General features: G+C 47.3%; 1 protein-coding gene across 1 annotated transcript in view; it reads right to left on the bottom strand.

Annotated features, from left to right (window-relative positions):
• LOC142771990 (uncharacterized) overlaps positions 1 to 14,761 on the bottom strand; it is a 72,533-nt gene extending 57,772 nt beyond the window's left edge. Inside the window, exon 1 of the mRNA XM_075874049.1 lies at positions 14,574 to 14,761. Coding sequence (XP_075730164.1) covers positions 14,574 to 14,657 — 84 coding nt within the window. The 5' untranslated portion in view covers positions 14,658 to 14,761. The remainder of the gene's footprint in view (positions 1 to 14,573) is intronic.
• Positions 14,762 to 19,636: the final 4,875 nt, after the last annotated feature.

Here is a 19,636-nt window from a genome sequence, read left to right on the forward strand (position 1 = left end):
CATATGCATATGTCGTCTGCATACATGGATATGTTCAAGGCTTCAGGCAGTACTTCTGGAAGACCTGCTATTGCAGCATTAAAAAGAAGCGGACTTAGAATGCTTCTTTGGGGTACACCTCTGCTCATGTTGAAGCAATCGCTGTCTTGTTATTGGTTGAAATATATATTTGTCTGTTACATAGGAAGTTGGAGATCCATTAAAGGATACGACCGTGAACCCCTAGTGAGGTAAGCCCGTGTAGCACAGAAAGGTGGCTCAAAAAGTTGAACGCCTTCTTAATATCTATGAACGCCGCAACAGCCATGTTTCCACAGCTCATCTCATGTTCTACGAATGAAACGAGGTCGAAGACGCTGTCCATGGTGCATCGCCGTCATCTGAAGCCAGCCATCGCTTCTGGAAGTGAGTTGTTAGCTTCAATACACCACTGTAATCTTCTGTCAACGATTTTTTCTGTTACTCTAAATACACAGATAGTGAGGCTGACTGGTCGGAATGAGTCAAGTGAAAGCGGTGATTTACCGGGCTTCAGTAGTGGGACGACTCTCGAGACCTTCCAACACATTGGGGCGTACGGCTTCGTCCACATCTCGTTATATATCCGTAAAAGAACTGGCATGCCGTTGGGCCCTAGATTTTTCAGAACACTGTACGATACGTTGTCGGGACCGGTTGCCGTTCTTACGCAGGTAAGTGATAAAGCAGTACGGAACTCTAGTAGAGAATACGTCTTATCCAGTTGACCATGTGATTAAGTGTATGCATCATGGATTTGCTGCTCTACAGAACTAGGCAGTGCAATAGTGTTGTGAACCATTTGCCCAGTTCCAGTCAGCATTATGCAAAACCTAATAGAAACATCACGTTCGGATAATCCAAGAGATAAGGCCAATGCTCTAAATGGGTTTTGCTGGGATACTGGATGACTTAGAGCAGTGATATTCTGCCAGATTTTTTGGATGTGCAATAAATAGGGTCAATGAATTGCAGAAATTATGCCATTTTTTCCGACCTAACATTTGCATGTGTTGGTTATATTGGATGTGTGTGGCCTGACTCTTCTTATAATCTTCAAGCCTCCCTGCGCAGCGATAGCGACGTTCTGCTGGCCTTCTAATAGCTCGTAGGCGCTGATAGTCTGCATCTACACTGAAGTGGCCTGCTGGGACAGCTGTAAACCTTGTCACACGGGAGTAACTGCTTTTCATGCAGAACATAAATGTATCCAATTCATTCACTCCCATCAAGCCACGTCCAGTATGTACACAAAATACTTTCCAGTAAGTTAGCTTTGAAATCAATGTGGTCGTTTGCACTTGCATTCTAGGGTGTTGCATAAGAACTGGGTAATGATCACTCCCTCGTGTTTCGAGGTCTGTACACCAGTTCATATCTCGTGCAATGTCAGGAGAGGTTATAGCCAAGTCTAGATAGCTGGCATAATTATTACCTTTTAAAAATGTTACTGGTCCTTCATTCAGTACATTAAGACCACAACGATCGATTGCTTTTTTGAGTGTTCTCCCACGTGAATTGGTATGAGTACTACCTCACTTGGTAATGTGCGCATTGAAATCTCCACAAATGAGGGTAGGTCTCTGCACTTTACCCAATAAATGAACCAGAGATGATTCGGAGATGCGTGTCGATGGTTGCAAATAAACACAAATTACGGAGATGGTAGGTTTTTGGAATTGAATTTTGCACCCTACAAATTCTGGCACGTCCGAGTCCGAAGAGTATAAAACAAAGGCAGGTATGTCGCACCGTACGCATAACAGTGCTCTGCTTAAGCTTGGAGTTTTTCTTGATGCATATGTGGCAGAGTTAGAAATCCTAAAATCAGGGCCAACGTTGGTTTCATTTAGACACAGAACGGGGAAGATATACTGAGCAACGAGCTTCCAAAAGTCTGCACTTTTGGACCTAAGGCCATTGACATTCCACTAAAACACAGCTGTGCTGCGGAAACAGTTGTTTATTTGTAGAGCCATTTTGCTATACAACAATTTTTTGTTGTACTACTAGAGGCTCTAATGAAAGAACTGCGCTCACCTCTGGTAGGTCCTCGGCCTGTGAAAATACACGCAGGATTGCCTTCAAAGCAAGGAATAGCATCGACATAACCATACCTGCATATCTTGTTTTCTGTGCACGTTGCTGTTGTGCCTTTGGTTTGGCGAGGTGAAAGGTGTAGACGCTTGGTTAACCCGAGTTGCTGACGGTTTCGGTGTCCTGCTGTCGCTTGCCCGCCTTTGAACGCTTGGTGATCGTCCTCTACGGTCCGTTTTGGCTGTACTTTTGTTTTTCTGAGCTGAAGCACGCTTGGCTACCACCACATACAACAGTGGTGATGTACTCTTTTGTGATTTTGAAGTCACAGGGAGTGGATGCACAGTTTCAAGATTCGAACAAGGCGATCCCTTTTTTGGAGCTCTTCCAAACAAAATTTCTTGTCGCTTTGGTCGAGTAGCTCCCTTGTGTTTCGGACAACCAGCATATGACGCTATGTGGTCTCCATTGCAATTGGCACATTTGGGATGATTCCTCAATCATTCCTCGATGATTCCTCAATTTCACATGATTACATTCTTTGTAATCATGTGCTCCTGCACATATTTTGCAGCGAAGTCGCCCATGGCACGATTTGGCAACATGTCCATATCGTTGACACTTGTAACATCGTGTAGCGGGCTGTAGATACTCTTCCACCGGATGACTTGTGAAGCCTAGGGGAATACGAAGTGGCAGTGGCTTGTCGGGGGAGAACTCAAGAATTACACTGCCGAGTAAATGTGGCTCTGCTGAACCATCTTCACGACGGAGCCATTTAGTCTGTCTTCTGACTGAGATTACACCGCTGTCTCTTAAATATTCAAGCAGTTGATCTTCGCTGTATTGCACTGGTACTTGTCTAATCTTTCCTAGGTTCCTCACATACGAATGTGGTAAGTACGGTGCCACTTCAAGACCAGCAACATGTGTTAACTCCAGAAGTCTGGAGGATGCAGTAACTGTAGAGACACTTACGGAGAAGTTGCCATCTCTGTTGACACGGAACGACTCCACTTTCTTTTTAGCAGTAGATACTACTTCACTGGCCAGTTTGTTCGAATTGACTTTCCAGAACGAGGCGCTAGGGTCTGTCAGCTTAAAAATTACGGTTATCCCCACTGGTTGGGCTTTTTTGTACGTGACTGTTGTGAAAGGCCTGTCTTCTGCTTCTACATGGCAGTTCACTTCCGCGGAGTCCATCATTCTTGCATCGTTGTAATCCTCTTGATTATCAGTTCGCGCCTTCTTCGGAGTAACACACTCGTCGTCGGCGTTAGGTGTCGTTGAGGGGCCGTCACAGTCCTTCTCGGGTCCACGAAACACGGAATTGTCTTGCTGTTTGGACACATTCATCACTTCGTCTTCATTCGATGGGTGCCGATAAGAATGGCCGCCACCAGTAGCCGAAGCTTTCGAACGTCGTGGCACCCGAACATAAGGCTACGGCGCCGTAGAGACGTGGCGCCTGGTGCACCGCGGTGGTAGCCGAATCGTGACAGTAAGATGCAGAAGACGAGTAAAAAAAAACGTACAAAATTGGCGAAAAAAGAGCAGCGCTAGAAAACTCAAGCCCAGTGATTCTTCACTTCGTCTTCCTTACAGCTTGCGCTTCAGTCTACTTCCCACCTTTAACCACCTCGAGTTCATGGTTTATACTAGTTCACTGTATTCACGACAGTGCGGCAAAACGCTCGCTAAACCTTTCTAAAACCAAGAAGGTTACGCCGAGTGAGTATAACGTAGCAACCCTTTCTTGTCAGATAGTGCTCAATGTATACGTCAATGGCTGCTAATGGGGGATGAGAGACGGGAGAATTTGGTTTTTGCTTTCTTACTACTTGCGCTTCGTATCTACTTCCCACTTTTAACCACATCGAGTTCATGGTAAATACTATTTCACTCTATTCATGGCACTGGGCTTAACGCTCGCTAAACCTTTCGAAAACCAAGGAGGTCACGCCCAGCGAGGGTAACGTAGCCATCTTTTCTTGTCAGATAGTACTCAATGTACATGCCAACGGCTGGTAATGGGGAATGAGAGACAGGAGAATTCGGCTTTTAGTTAACGCGCACGCTGCGAATTTTTTCATTGTTTAACATTTATTGTGTCTTGAGGCAAGATGACTACCAAAAACTTGCCGTCAGACAATCCGGCCTCCTAACCCATTCTTGCCTCTCAAGGTTCTGAGCAAGACATGGAGGGTGAAATATAAAACCTATGATATTTATGATAACTACCAACTGTACATCTCTCTCAAGTTTTTCGTCGAAATTCAATATCATACAGTTGAACTCTCGAGGGTGTGGGAACAAGTGAAAGCGCTGAAGCCTTTTTTCCTCCACTATTTTGCCTTTCGGCCAGCTGTGTGGGCACTTGAAGAATGTGGTGCGACGCCAAATGTTTCTGAACATGTGGGAGGCACCACTGCATGTCTTATTGTGCATAAGGCGTACACGGCAATACAAATCAACCTCTATCTGGATCTCCTATGCGGTTATTGTATGATAATGTGACGGAGCGAGGTCTTGGCTTACAGGACAGCGTCCACCGAGAGTCGGCAGCCGAACAAGATGGCTGAGTTGCCTCTCGTGCAAGCGCCTAACGCACAGGCGTCTTCTTCATCTTCGCTAAGTGCCACGCTTGCTCCTGTCGATGATGCACCGTAACATCACTCCCCTGCGGCGGAAGCGCCGTCACGGCGCTTAGTACGGCGGCAACGAACGAGGAGGGTGATACGGTTTCAGTCTGGAAACGTGTACAACGTCTGTCTGGAGTGAGGTGGTCGAAAAGGCATTGTTTAGGGGTGCGATCTCGTAGCTCACGTCACTAAGTTGTCGTAACACTTTGTAGGGGCCATGGTAGTGTGATAGTAGCTTCTCTGATAAGCCGACTTGGCGGTTTGGTGTCCAGAGAAGTACCAGAGACCCCGGCGAGAAGTGCACGCTTTGGTGGCGACTGTCATAGCGGTCTTTTTGCTGCGCTTGCGACAAGTGCAGCCGATCACGGGCAAGCTGACGGGCTGCATGGGCTCGAGAAACGACATCGCTGGCGTACTCAGTAGACAAGGGGGCAGCCGAAAGAAGGAGCGTGTCAAATGGTAATGCTGGATGTCGGCCGAATAGCAAATAAAACGGCGAATAACTAGCTGTGTCGTGCCGTGAAGAATTGTACGCGAACGTGACAAAAGGGAGTGCTTTGTCCCAGTCACGGTGATCTGGCGAAACGTACATTGACAGCATCTGCGTCAGCGTTCGGTTCAGACGCTCGGTCAATCCATTTGTCTGTGGATGATAAGCGGTGGTAAGCTTGTGCTCAGTGGAGCAGGCGCGGAGAATATCATCCACAACACGTGAAAGAAAGTACCTTCCTCGATCAGTAAGCAGCTGCCGCGGAGCGCCGTGATGAAGAGTGACTTCATACAAGAGAAAGTCAGCGATGTCAGTGGAACAGCTTGTCGGCAGTGCTTTAGTGATGGCAAAGCGTGTGGCGTAGTATGTGGCGACTGCAACCCATTTATTTCCGGAGGTGGACGTAGGAAACGGGCCCAACAGGTCAAGGCCAACACGGAAGAATGGTTCCGTTGGTATGTCAATGGGCTGTAGGAGGCCAGACGGTAGCACAGAGGGGCGCTTGCGGCGTTGGCAGCGGTCGCAAGCAGTGACGTAGCGAACCACAGAACGATACAGTCCGGGCCAGAAAAAGCGACGTCGCACACGATCGTAGGTACGAGAGACGCCTAGGTGACCGGCTGTAGGTACGTCATGTAGTTGTTCGAGAACGCTGGTACGCAGGTGATGGGGAAGCACGAGTAGTAATTCCGGGCCATCAGCGTTGAAGCTGCGACGGTACAGAATGTTGTCGTGCAGTTCGAACAGGCGAACGGAAGGGTCTGTCGGAGCAGAGGTCAGACGCTCGATAATGGAGAGTAACGACGGGTCACGTCGTTGTTCGGTGAAGATATTACCCAAAGCGTGGATGGAGAGAACGCAGGGGTCTGAATCAAGGTCTGTCAAGTCAGGCGTTTCAACCGGATAACGTGACAAACAGTCTGCGTCTGTGTGGAGGCGTCCCGACTTGTAGTGGACCACGAATGAGTATTCTTGCAGACGGAGAGCCCAGTGACCAAGACGTCCAGATGGGTCCTTTAGCGATGACAGCCAGCAAAGAGCGTGATGGTCCGTAACAACAGAAAAAGTTCGGCCATACAGGTAAGGCCTGAATTTCGCCACGGCCCACACTAAAGCTAAGCATTCACGCTCAGTGATGGAGAACTTCCGTTCGGCAGGTGAAAGAAGACGACTGGCGTAAGCAATCACGCGGTCCTTCCCGTGCTGTCGTTGGCCAAGGACCGCTCCAATTCCATGGCCACTGGCATCGGTCCGAAGCTCTGTAGGTGATGCTGGGTCGAAATGGGCCAGTACTGGTGGCGTAGTCAGCAGATGGATAAGAGCCGAAAAGGCGTCCGCTTGCTCTATACCCCATGCGAAGGGAACGTCCTTCTTTAAGAGATCAGTAAGCGGTCGAGCGATGTCGGCGAAGTTGCGGACAAATCGACGAAAATAGGAACATAGCCCTACAAAACTTCGGACGTCCTTGGTTGAGCGTGGTTCAGTAAATTGTTGTACTGCTCGCACCTTTTCGGGATCTGGTTGAACACCATCGGCACTGACAAGGTGGCCGAGTATGGTGATTTGGCGACGTCCGAAATGGCATTTTGCAGAATTGAGCTGGAGAGCAGCTCTTCGAAAAACATCCAGGACAGCTGACAGACGTGTTATATGGCTGTCAAAGGTGGGCGAAAAGACGATGACATCGTCTAAATAACATAAGCAGATGGACCACTTATATCCTCGGAGAAGGGAGTCCATCATGCGCTCGAAAGTTGCCGGCGCATTACACAGTCCAAACGGCATGACTTTGAACTGGTAGAGGCCGTCGGGCGTAACGAAAGCGGTTTTTTCACGATCCATGGGGTCGACGGAAATTTGCCAATAGCCGGATCGAAGGTCGATAGACGAAAAGTATTGGGCACCATGGAGGCAATCGAGGGCGTCATCAATCCGAGGCAAAGGGTAGACATCTTTGTGGGTCACTTTGTTTAAATGGCGATAGTCCACGCAAAAGCGCCAGCTGCCATCTTTCTTCTGAACGAGCACGACTGGGGAGGCCCAGGGGCTGGATGAGGGTTCTATTACGTCTTTAGTAATCATTTTATCCACTTCATTTTGGATTACTTGGCGTTCCTTGTGAGATACGCGATATGGACGCCGCCGTATAGGACTGGCATTACCAGTGTTGATCCGGTGAGTCACTGCAGTTGTTTGGCTGAGAGGGCGGTGGTCAAAGTCGAAAAGGTCTCTATATGATGTTAGCAGACTACGGAGGCTGGCAGCTTGCACTGCAGTGAGGTCGGGAGCAATCATCTTGTTAATGTCATCTGCAGGCAGAGTGTAATTGCGGCCAAGACAGGGGGATGGAGTATCGGTGTCCAAACTCCACCAATGCTGTCTCAACGGAGAGGCTCACCACTAATTCACAGGTTAAACATGTAATCTTCCTCTCGTCTTTCGGGGCTTCTTTTGAGAATCTGATTCATAGGGGGCTGCGCAGGGCACATTGCCAACCCCTGGTGATTGTAGGGGGCTCAAACGTTCCCAGCCCTCACTGGGGTTACTACAATGAGAAGACGAGGGCAGAAAACTCAAGGAGCTCATCTCCTCGCTTTGTTTCACACCTCTTACCGATTTGGCACAGCCCACGCGTTCCGGAAATTTGGCCACACCCGACACATATCGAGACCATGTCCTGGCTCTTAACATTCGTGATGCGGCATGGGAAAACTTGGGCGAGAGTTTGAGAAGTGAACACTTTTTACTTCGGATTTTCATCACATCTTGGCAGAAATTGTGCCTATACTAAAGCCTGGCCCACCTCATTGACTAGACTTCATTCAGAAGGCAGCCACTTTCTATGATATCCAGCTCGAGCGAATACGCGGCATGGGCATCGTACGTACTTTATATGCAGCGGGAACACACTCGCACCCTAACAAACTCTGATTTGACATCTGCAACAAACACACACCTCTTAGATCTCTGGAATGTTTGCCACGGGCTTATAAAGCGCTGGAAACGTAAGAAACTCAATCGAAAACTTCCCTTTCGCATCGGGCACTCACTGCAGAGGCTGCAGCATACTGTGCACAGCTTGCTGATTCAAAATGCGCTGGAACCTGCACGAAGGCAGCAAACTAAATGAACTGTAAGAGCACCTAGTGGCTCTTTCGTAGCTGTCTGGAGCCTTCCAGCACTCGGGCTCAAGGCAACGCCAGCTCCACCGTGCTTTGCATGCCTATCAGGGCACTAGAGATCAACTCGCGCGAGCGATACATCCGCCGCACAACTGACCCCATAGGCCCAGAATATACATATTTTGGCACCCATAACGCCGAGCTCGATGCGCCATACACGCTTTCGAATATACAGGCTGCACTAGCGAAAATGCGACGGGACATTGCCTATAGGCGAAGTGGCATCATAGTGTCGCTTCTGGCTAACCTATCCAACGAGGAAAACCTCTCGCAACTCTCCCTGATAAATTTGATATGAAATGACTCCGCACCGCCATCTGAACGGTCGACATCACTCGTCACATTCATACTCAAATCAGGCAAACCAGTTAGCATCGAGGCATTGAGACCCATCTGCGCTAGGTCCTGCACCGGATAGCTCATGAAAACCACAACCCGCCAACGCCTTTCCGTCTACATGGAGGCCAATCAGACCTTTCCTGACACAATGTTTGCTTTTTGCCAGCATCTGTCGGCACAGGACACCCTTCTCAAACTTCCACACGACATTGCAAAAATGACCGCTATGCACTGTAACAATAAAGCCTACTCGGTCTCAATTTTAGAAGATCGTTTGATAAGGTCAAACACAGAAGTATCCTTTCAAGCCTTTCTACCTCGAACAACGCTATGAAGGCTTTCAATTGCATTCGAGCCATTCTATATCATCGCGCTGGTTTTATCCGCCTCGACTCCATCTAGCGTGGTCTGTACCGTTCAGGCACATGGGGTACACCACTAAGGTGCAGTGCTGCCGACCCTACTGTTTAGCCTGGCCACGAAGGACCTCCCCTTGCATCTGCGCAAGGTCGAGGTAATAGACCACGCACTATATTTCATCAATATTACAATTTTGAATAACTGCTGCTCCCCAGCACAAATAAAAAAGAGCCTATAGAAAACGCGGCCCCTCAGGTGAGCACCTATGCTGCTTCGTGCAGCCTGGAGAGTTCTCCAGCCCAATCAGCTCTCCTCTCTGTATCCCACTTACCTCCACCCGGGTTTTGCTTCCGATTGGTCGCATTTCATCAGTCTTGAAAATTCGTTTTCTTGGGCTTCACATCAGATCAATATTGGATCCCTAGAATACAACAGCAAGCCTTCGACGCAAAAGCGAACCGGTAAGCCGTATGATACGGCGGGCCACTAGCAAGCGGGGCGGTCTCCGTGAAACCCAGTCCATGCAGTTAGCCCATACGTTCGTGACCAGTCGAGTTTTCTACGCCTCAAGCCACCTTCACCAGCGTCTTCACCACGAGCACCACCTGTAGGTGATCTCTCATCCAGTGCCCCACCCTGGTGGTCTAGTGGCTAAAGTACTCGGCTGCTGACCCGCAGGTCTCGGTATCGGATCTCGGCAGCGGCGGCTGCATTTCCAATGGAGGCGGAAATGTAGGCTCGTGTTCTCAAATTTGGGTGCACGTTAAAAAACCCCAGGTGGTCAAAATTTCCAGAGCCCTCCACTACGGCGTCTCTCATAATCATATAATGGTTTTGGTACGTTAAACTTCACGTATCAACATCCTCCTTCATTCAGTATACAAACATGCACTCGACCTTCCCTTGCCTCTTCCTACAGCCGATTCGTGGTACTGGGGGTACAATACTCGTTTTCAGAGCTGCGGAGAGGCCGCCGCGTTAGCCAAATTAATCGTCTGTCAAAGAATTGTTCAGGGCAACGTCAGCTACACAGGATCGTCTTCAATGCAATCACTGACCAAGACACTTCGATGCCCATACCGGAAATTTGGCTGTAAAAATCCCGAGTCGAACCACAACGCTGCAACACGAACCCCGAGCTACAACCCGGCCGTATACAAGCACCGTCTCCGGCCCTACAGACACGACACACTCATGAACCTGGCGTTTTCTACGTGGACGCCTCTGGACTCTTCCCCTTGGGGCACTTCACAGCCACTAAGATTACAGAGAAACAAACCGTCGATGGCCTCTCTTGTAGAGCAAACACTGTGGCGCAAGCTGAGGAGGTTGCCATTGCTTTGGCCGCCTTGCATCCCACCCCACGCACCATCTTGACGGATTCGCGCTGAGTCTGTTACCAATACCTTCAAGGTTCTATCATCCTCTGACAGGGCAACTACTTTGGGCAGCCTCTTGTAGCATAAACCTCACCCCTTTGTACAGTATGGACCCCAGGCCACTCGGGCCAGCCCGGCAACGAGACGTCGAACGCCACTGCCAGCGCTTCTCTTATCCGAGCTCTGGCCCTTCTATGTCCCGAGTCGGAATCAGGCTATACGAACCTGACGAGCTTCCGCAAAATTCTTCCTTATTACTAGGTTTCGCAACACCTCTGCCCGGACCCCACATTTAATCTAGAGTAAGCGGACGAGCGAATACTACGCCGCCTCCAGACGAACACCTAAGTCCAGCGGACGTCAGGAATTTTTGCCGGAAATGAGTGGCATCTGCTTGACCTGCCAACCAGGGCTGACCAGGGCTGACATCTACTTCGTCGTCCCTTTGTGCCCCACCAACCCCCTTCCTTTTTTATCCTATTTCCTCGTCCCAACTAGAGAGACTTTGGAGGGAGAATTTGAAGTTCAGCTGCTCGAACTTGATTGCTCAACGCTTCTTGGTGTGGCGTGCTCGGGCCGCTGCCAACTTCATCGGCGTCCCGGAATAGAGTCTTCTTACTCAAGCATGCATTATGTAGCAACTCTCTGATATATTTTGTGTAATAAAATGTTTTCTACCCTCACCAATCAGGTCATCCTGTCTGTTTTTTTGTTGTCCTTGTGCATGTAGGCTTTCAGCATGCAGAAATGTACTTTAGCAATAAGGGGTCACTCCAGCATTTTTGCGACTGAGCAAGCGATAGGCTGAAAACCCACCAGATAGCATACCAAAGCTCGCTTCCGCTCATCATATAGTGCATCTGATAACAACCCCATAGGACAATCGAAACACAAGTTTAGCGTTAGGTTTTGGAAAGTAATAATTTTACTGATGCGTACAATCATTCATCACTAAAACGAGCGCTACATAGTTTGTTTATTGCGCTACAGCAAAATCAGTAAATGTTTCATAAAAGTATTGTACATATCAATTAACTTTTAGCGTGGTACAGTGGTACGTATGCACACTTGAACGCCCTTTTCGTGCGTGTTCTTTTGGATTTGAGAAGCGCGCTTCAAGTGTAGAGGTTCGACAGTTCTTGCTTCGTACGCATCTTGTGTATGCTCTTTCCCTGTGCCCTCTCTTACCGAGCAGTGCGTAGCATGTTTGGAGCTTCCAGCCGTTCTTCAAGTGTCATTGCAGTTTGTTACTGTAGCAGACAATCCTTTGCTTTTGTGGCGGGATAATGCACAATGAACGTCAACTACTTCCGTGAAGGCATGCTTCACATTCACCGGCTGTTGTGCCAGAAGGAGCGACTATGTTGTTTTTTCTTGAATTAGGTATCGCACTCATTTATATTTCGTAACTGCATAAATATTAACGAGTGTTAATACTTTTTTGGTAACCTGAGGGATCACGTTACTCGTTATATTTTATTGCAATCATCCCAGGCTTCTTGTACATAACTTTTTCGGCTCGTAGGACGCCTCATTGCTGGAGCTATTCTTTTACCCCAGAGTCAGACGGCGATCGACCTGCCAGCAGTTGGGTATAAGAGTATCGGCGAATGCGTCAGTGGGATGCCTATTAGCAGTAGTTGCGGTCGTATCCCTCAAGAGCCCAGCTTTTCTTTTCAATGAACGCTTGCAATTGGGAACTGTACAGAGTAAAATAGCGCTTTTCTGTTGCGTACTCAATAGTCAGTTCTGTACTGAAATTCAAATTTCCTCCTAGAGGAGCTTCTAAATCCATGTGTGTTTTTCTTTGTCGAAACACTGAGCAAACAAGAATGACATTAAAAACCTTCACATAATACTCCTATTTAGTCACAATTATGTATTCTGAGCGCAAGACTGATTTATCCGGTCAAATTTTTCTGCAGACTCTTCAGTGAAAAAGTACGTTTATTTGTAAAAAAAATAAGCCCTTACGCTTTGTACCCTGGATGAAGCAAGCCATCACTGTTACTGTAAATTTCTGCAGAAATCAGGTTTTTTCCCAGAGAGCCTTGCTGACGAAATCTAATTTTCTGTCAACTGAAATGGTTTCTTCAATTATGAGTGGCTACGTTGAAGTGCACAGAAAACATTACAAACTTTGCCAAATTCCCGTTCATCCAAAGTTTTTCAATAACATTAGTAATTTCTGTTTCGATTAGACATTTTGTCTAAAAAGTTAGAGCTCATTCACGAAGTGAATGATGATGAGTGGGGCGAAGCATCCGTCCATCCATCCGTTCATGCGTGCATCCTTCCGTGCGCTTTGTACCCATGCGTCCGATCACGTTCGAGAAAGCAGACAGCGTGCGGGTTACGCCGACGAGACGCGAGCCAAGAAAGCCGAGCGCAAGCGTCCTGAACGCCGCTCTGCTTCGTCCGTGCCCCAACGACAATCTGCCAGTACAGCGACTATCCAGAAGGATGAGAGAAGCACTTGTTTTCCACGAACTCAGGCAAAGCACGCACAGCAGCCAGTCGGAGAGTAGCTGTTTTTCGGAGAGCAGTGGTAGTGTAACACCATCTAAGAAATGAGAAGAGGAATGGTCATCCATTTCTTGCGCCTTCTTTCTTGTCTCTTCTTTTTTCATTTACGCGGGACGCGTGACAACGTTACAGCAAGAGGAGCTTCACCCTAATTTAAACATGAAGTTTATAAAATTTTCATCTAGTTCCTGGAGCAAAAGCGCATTCCGAATGAACTTTGTCATCATAACGTAACGCCATAAGTGACGTGCATTACCCTCGTCTTTAGATACGAGGCAGCTAAAGGCAGAGTTCAATCTGGTGTACGCGCCCACTCAGACTGCGCATGCGCAACAGCTGGCCCAAGCAATGCCAGAACGCGTTCATGCCAGACGCTTTGGCCTGTCCCCCTTTCACTCTCGAAGAAATGAGGTGATGGCGTCGGGGAACAAGATTATTGCACATAGTGATGCACATGCAACAATGTGAAAGCTTAGGGATGACTCACTCAATGCCCGAACGGTAATCGATCAATAAGGAATACATTATTCAAAATGATTATCAACAACCTAGTGTTAACATTCCACAAACTATCGAAGTGGTTTTTTTTCAAGAACTAAGCAAAACAAAGCATCGGCTCGCAAAATAAACTTGAGTAAAACTTTCCAACCCTATCAATACTTGCGAAAATTAGGATATTTCAAGAAAAAGATAAGCATGACCACACAAAATTAAGCAAATCTTGGCGAAACCAGGCATCATATAACAATTGTGCAAGTATTAGCAAATTTGAGCTGCACAAGATTTATTCTAGGTTAAAGCAAAGCTGATCACCGATAATCTTCGCCGTGACCCCAATTTCTGGCATTAGTGCAAGCCCTTCCATATTAATTTTATTGGCATCGATTGCGATTTTCGGCAAATGATTAGCAATGCTGGGGCAACATTGCAATTTCTGCAAAACCAGATCTTTAAAGCTATCGCGTTAACGTCACGCATAGGTGTGTGCGAGGCTCGAAAAATGCACAGACTCAAATAGTAGAAAAAGCCGTTAAGCCTCTCAAACGCAATACAAAAGTCAGAAAATTATCGAGAGGACCAATAATAGGTGCAATATCATGAAAGAATCCCTCGCCATGGTTATATTTTTGATCTTCCTTCATATTACTTACATGCTTGCGCAGCTCTAAAGAAGATAGGGAGGGGGGGGGGAGGAAACGCACCACCAATGCAAAGACAGCTGTATTGATTATGTTTCTTTTTTGCTTGCGGAGTTAAACAAAAAACTAGAAGCAATGCCGGCTTGCGTCTTTTTCATAGAACACCAAGACCAAAATGCGAACGTTTACGTCTGAAAGAGCGCGCACGACAAATGCCAAGTTTCACGCACTTAGTAAGTGGACTGGCTGCCCTAAAATTACCAACAATTAAACTAATACTGCCAGAGAAAATCTGATTTCTGTTTGGATCATTTGTGGTAAAACTATGTTAAGTGGGGAACATGCATAAGCTACTATTATAAATATTTGCACTATGAACGCCTACTAAAGAAACAAAACTTGAGCATTTAAGGTGGAAGTATAAGGTATATGCGGTACTGAAACTAGATTTACAAACTTACTCGCTTCAATTCACACATGTTCACAGGGCGTGTAAATACAGCGCCCATTTGTTGTGTCACCTTGACAACAAAGAGGAGGTTCATGGCGACTAGAAGCTGTTTCTGCGCATTTTTCTAGCTCAATATTCTTAGCATAGCTGTGCACATCACGCTAACCCGAGCACGTGTCCCATCTGACGGGGCACCAGACCTGGACGCATCTGTTTCGCTGCTCAGTATTGAACAATTGTATGTCGTTGAAAACTATTGTAACGTTACTTTTCGTTTTCTCCTTTGTCATCGTGCGTTATTTATGCTGTAAAGATTCATATACGCTCAACAAAAAAAAAAGAGCTACTAAATTTGAAGATATCTCCCTGATGCCCACTTTTCAGTATAAATAAGGGCTGGTCAGCACTCACGAGCATTTTGTTGGGCCACATTTACTGGATGAACAAAGGAACTGGAGGCAGTGTTGCGGACGTATATCCAAAGCAGCTGTACTGGCAGAACATACGCGTGACCACAAGGGATGGGATATTGTCACAAAGTTATGAAATCAGACAAAATATATACAGATGAATTTGGCGTAATTAGGCTGCATCTGTTCATTGGCGCTGTGTTGGGCGCAAATTTCAATTTTTTTATATACATTAGACATGAATAAAAAGATACCCTCAATATCGGATGTTGTTACCGTAAAGCCAGTGGCTATCAGGAGTCAAGAGTGATGGTTCAATAACATCATCAAAGTGAACCAATCCAGCTTCGGGCAACTGTCAAGCTGCATTGTCGATTGACTTGCGTGAGAATTGCCAGCGTAGCGGCTAGTTGATTGTACAGAGTTAACACTTGCATCGCGCTGTTTGAACACAAAGCAAAACACACGGAGAGCACAAGTAGAGCACACACGGTCATGCTGTGCTTTACTTGCGCTTTCTCTGTGTCCCTCTTTATGTTCAAACAGCACGACAGAAGTGCGGGCATGCGTTAGAGTAGTCGTAAAATGTAATATCTGTAGGTTTCCGTCATAAAATTACGAGAAAATTATGAAAAACACCTAAGTGAAGGGCTGCGAAAATTTGGGCCATCTGGCGCTCTTTGACACGCCTTGACATAGAACAGTACACGGCTCCCTACCGATTTGCCTCCATCGAAAGTGTGACTGCCGTAGCAGGAATCGAACTCGCGACTTCCTGGTCAGCAGCCGAGCAATGTAGCCCCCGCTTCACCGAGGCGGACGCTTGCCACAAAAAGACGTGCGCGTGTTGGTGATTAGCATATCCTTCAGAAATGTAACATATGTTGTTGGTGATTAGCATATGTTTTCAGAAATGTAGTGAAGTCACCTTGAATTAAACGCTCTTTCAGGGTGATAATAGCAGCTGCTCCCTGGTAAACGCTGAAAATTTAGCACCGTTCAGGAAGCGAAGATCCCTGACCTCAGATATCAGCTTAGCGGTCAGTGTGTCCTCTTAGGTCGTCGCTCCATGCACGCAGCATTGAAATATGGTCGTCTGGTTACGGCCGGCAGTAGGATACGATTTAGGATTGAAGAAATACGCTATGATTTAATTAAGACAAGTTTATGCCATGAAAGCCTACCGACAGCGAAGCTGCACATGTGCTAGTGTGCGCAATTGCGCATCAAAGGGTGCCATTTATTGTTAAAAGAAATTATAATGACACACTTTTCCTCTTGTAGGTGGCTCGAGAAATGACAGAACTAGGTGTTTTCGGTGACCGGAAAAAGTTTTGCTAAGAAAATAAGCGTTAGAATAAAGTGCATTTAAGTGGTTGAAATCTGGGTGGTGTAGTCATCAATGAGCAACATGTTTTGCAACAGACGTGCTAATAAAGCCAACAATGTTTCTGAAAAAAAACGTTTAGTTGAGCGTTTTTTGCATAACACTGTTACAAATAAAGAAATCACAAAGAGCGACAGTGGCGGGAAGTGGGCACCATGGTGCAATCTGAGGAAAACCTCCACGCATGCTTTGCAAGGCTTTGCCACTGTGCAGCAGGAAGTTCCAGATGATAGATAAAGAACATAGCGCGACACATTTTATGTCTGCTGCTGCTGTCTGAGCTGCTTTTGGTATGCACATCATGTGGGTCGTTTGATACGTAAAGTAGCCAAGGCTCTGCACCATAGTGTAAATAAAGTAGCACGCATTCAAACCCTTGGCGCAACAGACCCTTGGCGCAACAGTTCAATGTAGTGAAGAATTGGGGTGGTCGCCCTGTTTTAAGTTTAGCTGAAAAAAACATGCAGTCATGCATAAACGTGCCTGCGAGATCACGTGCTACCAGTGAGAAGAAAAAAAGTAGCAGTAGCGAAAATTCATACCCCCGTTGAAAGCACCCGGTCAAATTATAAGTTGAATGTAGACAACATGCGGTGCAAATAGGACTTGTTATGACCGTGACATGAACTACTGCCACAGAGATTCACGTAATCGACACACTTAAAACTGGCGCAATCACATATGGTTCAAAAATATACAATTTTATACCAACAAATCGAAACCACCTTGCCTTCCCTTTACAGGAGCTCGTTTTCATTTCTGAAAAGACCCTGCCTTGTGAACGATTCTTTGAGATCCATTTTACCACGACATAGTAAAACACTAAGGTAGAATGCATTATTTGCTGCCGTATAGAAGTTCTGTGCCAACATAGCAGATGAATGAAGAGAAGACCATGAATAACGGGAATGCTGACACTGCGGTATACGGAACACAGAGCGAAGTCGCAAACTATTGAAATTCTGTTAATTGAAGTGATCTTTTTTCAAAATGCACTTTCCAGTGACAGAAAATGACTTAGTTTAGTCATTTCGCAAGCTATAGAAAAAAAAGCAATATTGCGTATTCTTGTAACGAAAGATGCCTATTGAACTGCTGGAACAACGCTGTCAAAACACGTTTGAAGTTCTGTAACTTTCTTCTGATATGGCTGGTGCGAGATGCTATTTCAGAGAATAATTTTGCAGTCTGCGGTGAAAAATGCGAGTAACTCAGATGATATTGCTACATGCCTGTTCACATTTTGTGGGACGATGCGCATGTGTCACTGTCGAGGAAGACTAAGAGTGGGTCTCCGCTCGGTGTCTCGTCAACCGGTCACGCCACTGCTGCTGGTTTGAATTATAATTTATCCACAGCCTCGTCGATACGGCGTCTATTCTTTTCCTTAACATATTTGATGGACGTGGATCGTTCCCCGTCCTCACCATGAATCTTCGCAGTGGCCGCACCATCCAGACTCCTGCCATGATTTCAGATGATAGCTACCCGTCACCGCCTTCAGCTGGAGTGCCAGGTACTTCGTACCTTGCGATGTCCCACCCCCGTGATATCGGTCCGTTCTCCGCCCAGCCTAGCGTTGACGTCGACTACTCGCTCCACATGTACGAGCGCGTTTGCCTGTCTCACCGATGGTACCCTACTATAATTATCGCCAACGTAATACTTTACTTGGATAGTACCCCGCGTGTATGAATCGACGCTCATGAGGTCGAGCTCACCAGCAGGGACATCTTCAAAAAACGACTACGCGACAACTTTGGGGGCCCGTCCGGTCGACAAATGGCCGCACGACAAGAACCCGCCCCCCGTGTGCAGTCATAAACCCAGTCGTATGCCTCGTACATACAGGAAGTGCTCGCGTAGTGTCACAAAGTGGATGAGCAAGTGACTGAGAGCGACAAGGTGGGCACATACTCAAGGGCATCGCTGACTACGCTTTCAACTTGCTCGTGTCACGACAGTGGATCTCATAAATAAGGCATGCCGCCGAGTTTGGCCTCAATTTTCACGGCTGCCAAACACGGCTTTCACGTCAGCCTGTACCGATCTCGGTTCCGCACCACCCTTGTACGAGAATGTTACACGCATCTTTTGGCGCGAGCTTGAGGCAGCCCACCCGGCGCCGTTTCATTCACTTCCACTCGACCAGGGCACCGTGCAAACACCTCCGGCGGTGTCAGTTATTCAGGCAGTCGTGCGGCAAGAAACTGCTAACATTGGTTTTCCTGTCACCTCCTCCGTCTCCCGACCGGACTACAGACCGATGCCAATGAATTAATTACGCCATGACCCATACTTTCTGCCCAGATCTCGCAATCCGACCGAATACAGAACAGCAGATGAAAAGCCAATCTGCTTCCGCTGTCACCGAGTTGGTCATATCTCCCGCTACTGCCGCAGCACTTGGACGCCGCCCCCCTCCTTTGGAGCCAACTTTCTTCTTCTCCTCGGCCATACGCGGACCCCTGTTGGTATTCGCCCAGCCGTGAGTATCCTGCTCCCGACGCACCTAACAGCCGCTCTACCGCGCGTTCACCATCACCGCAACATCACCGTTCTCCGTCGCCCCAACCCCACCGCTATCCATCGCCGTCTTATCGATCTTCCCGGATGGAAAACTAGATTATGCAGCCCCTGGAGGTAGTGCTGCATCAAGTGCAACTGGCCCTAATCCTCCGTTGACGCTACCTACTAATAAGAATTTGCTGGAAGTACATTTGAACAGTCTTTCTTGGACGGCTTTAGTTGACACTGGAGCTTAGATGTCTCTAATGAGTGCTCGTCTCTGTCGCCGTCTCAAAAAAAGTTCTGACGCCTGCTGCAACAAAAGCTGTTCGTGTCGCCGATGATGGAACTGTGACCGTCATTGGAATGTGTACCGCTGGTATTGGCCCTACCGGCCGACATGTTCATGTTTTGTTTATCGTGCTCGACAATTGCCCTCATGACCTCATCTCTGGGATGAACTTCTTATCGACGCATTCTGGCCTGATCGACTGTTCCGCCAGAACTCCCTGTTTTGAACTTCCTCTTCTCCCATATACTCACCCCGAGCTGCTGAAAAGCCTCTGTACCACAGACTTCAGTCGGATACCGCAAAAAACCCTAAAAAAATTGAATTGGCACTATGTTCATCCGTTGTTGACAGTGATTATGTCGTCACGCCTATTCCCGATGTTCTCCTGGCACGCGACATCACTGTGCCCCACTCCGTCATAACCATGGCTTCTAACCGATCATGTCTGCCCATTATCCATTTTTATTTGACGCAGC

The sequence above is a fragment of the Rhipicephalus microplus genome, chromosome 9 (genome assembly GCF_043290135.1).
Source record: "Rhipicephalus microplus isolate Deutch F79 chromosome 9, USDA_Rmic, whole genome shotgun sequence".
Classification (NCBI taxonomy): domain Eukaryota; kingdom Metazoa; phylum Arthropoda; class Arachnida; order Ixodida; family Ixodidae; genus Rhipicephalus; species Rhipicephalus microplus.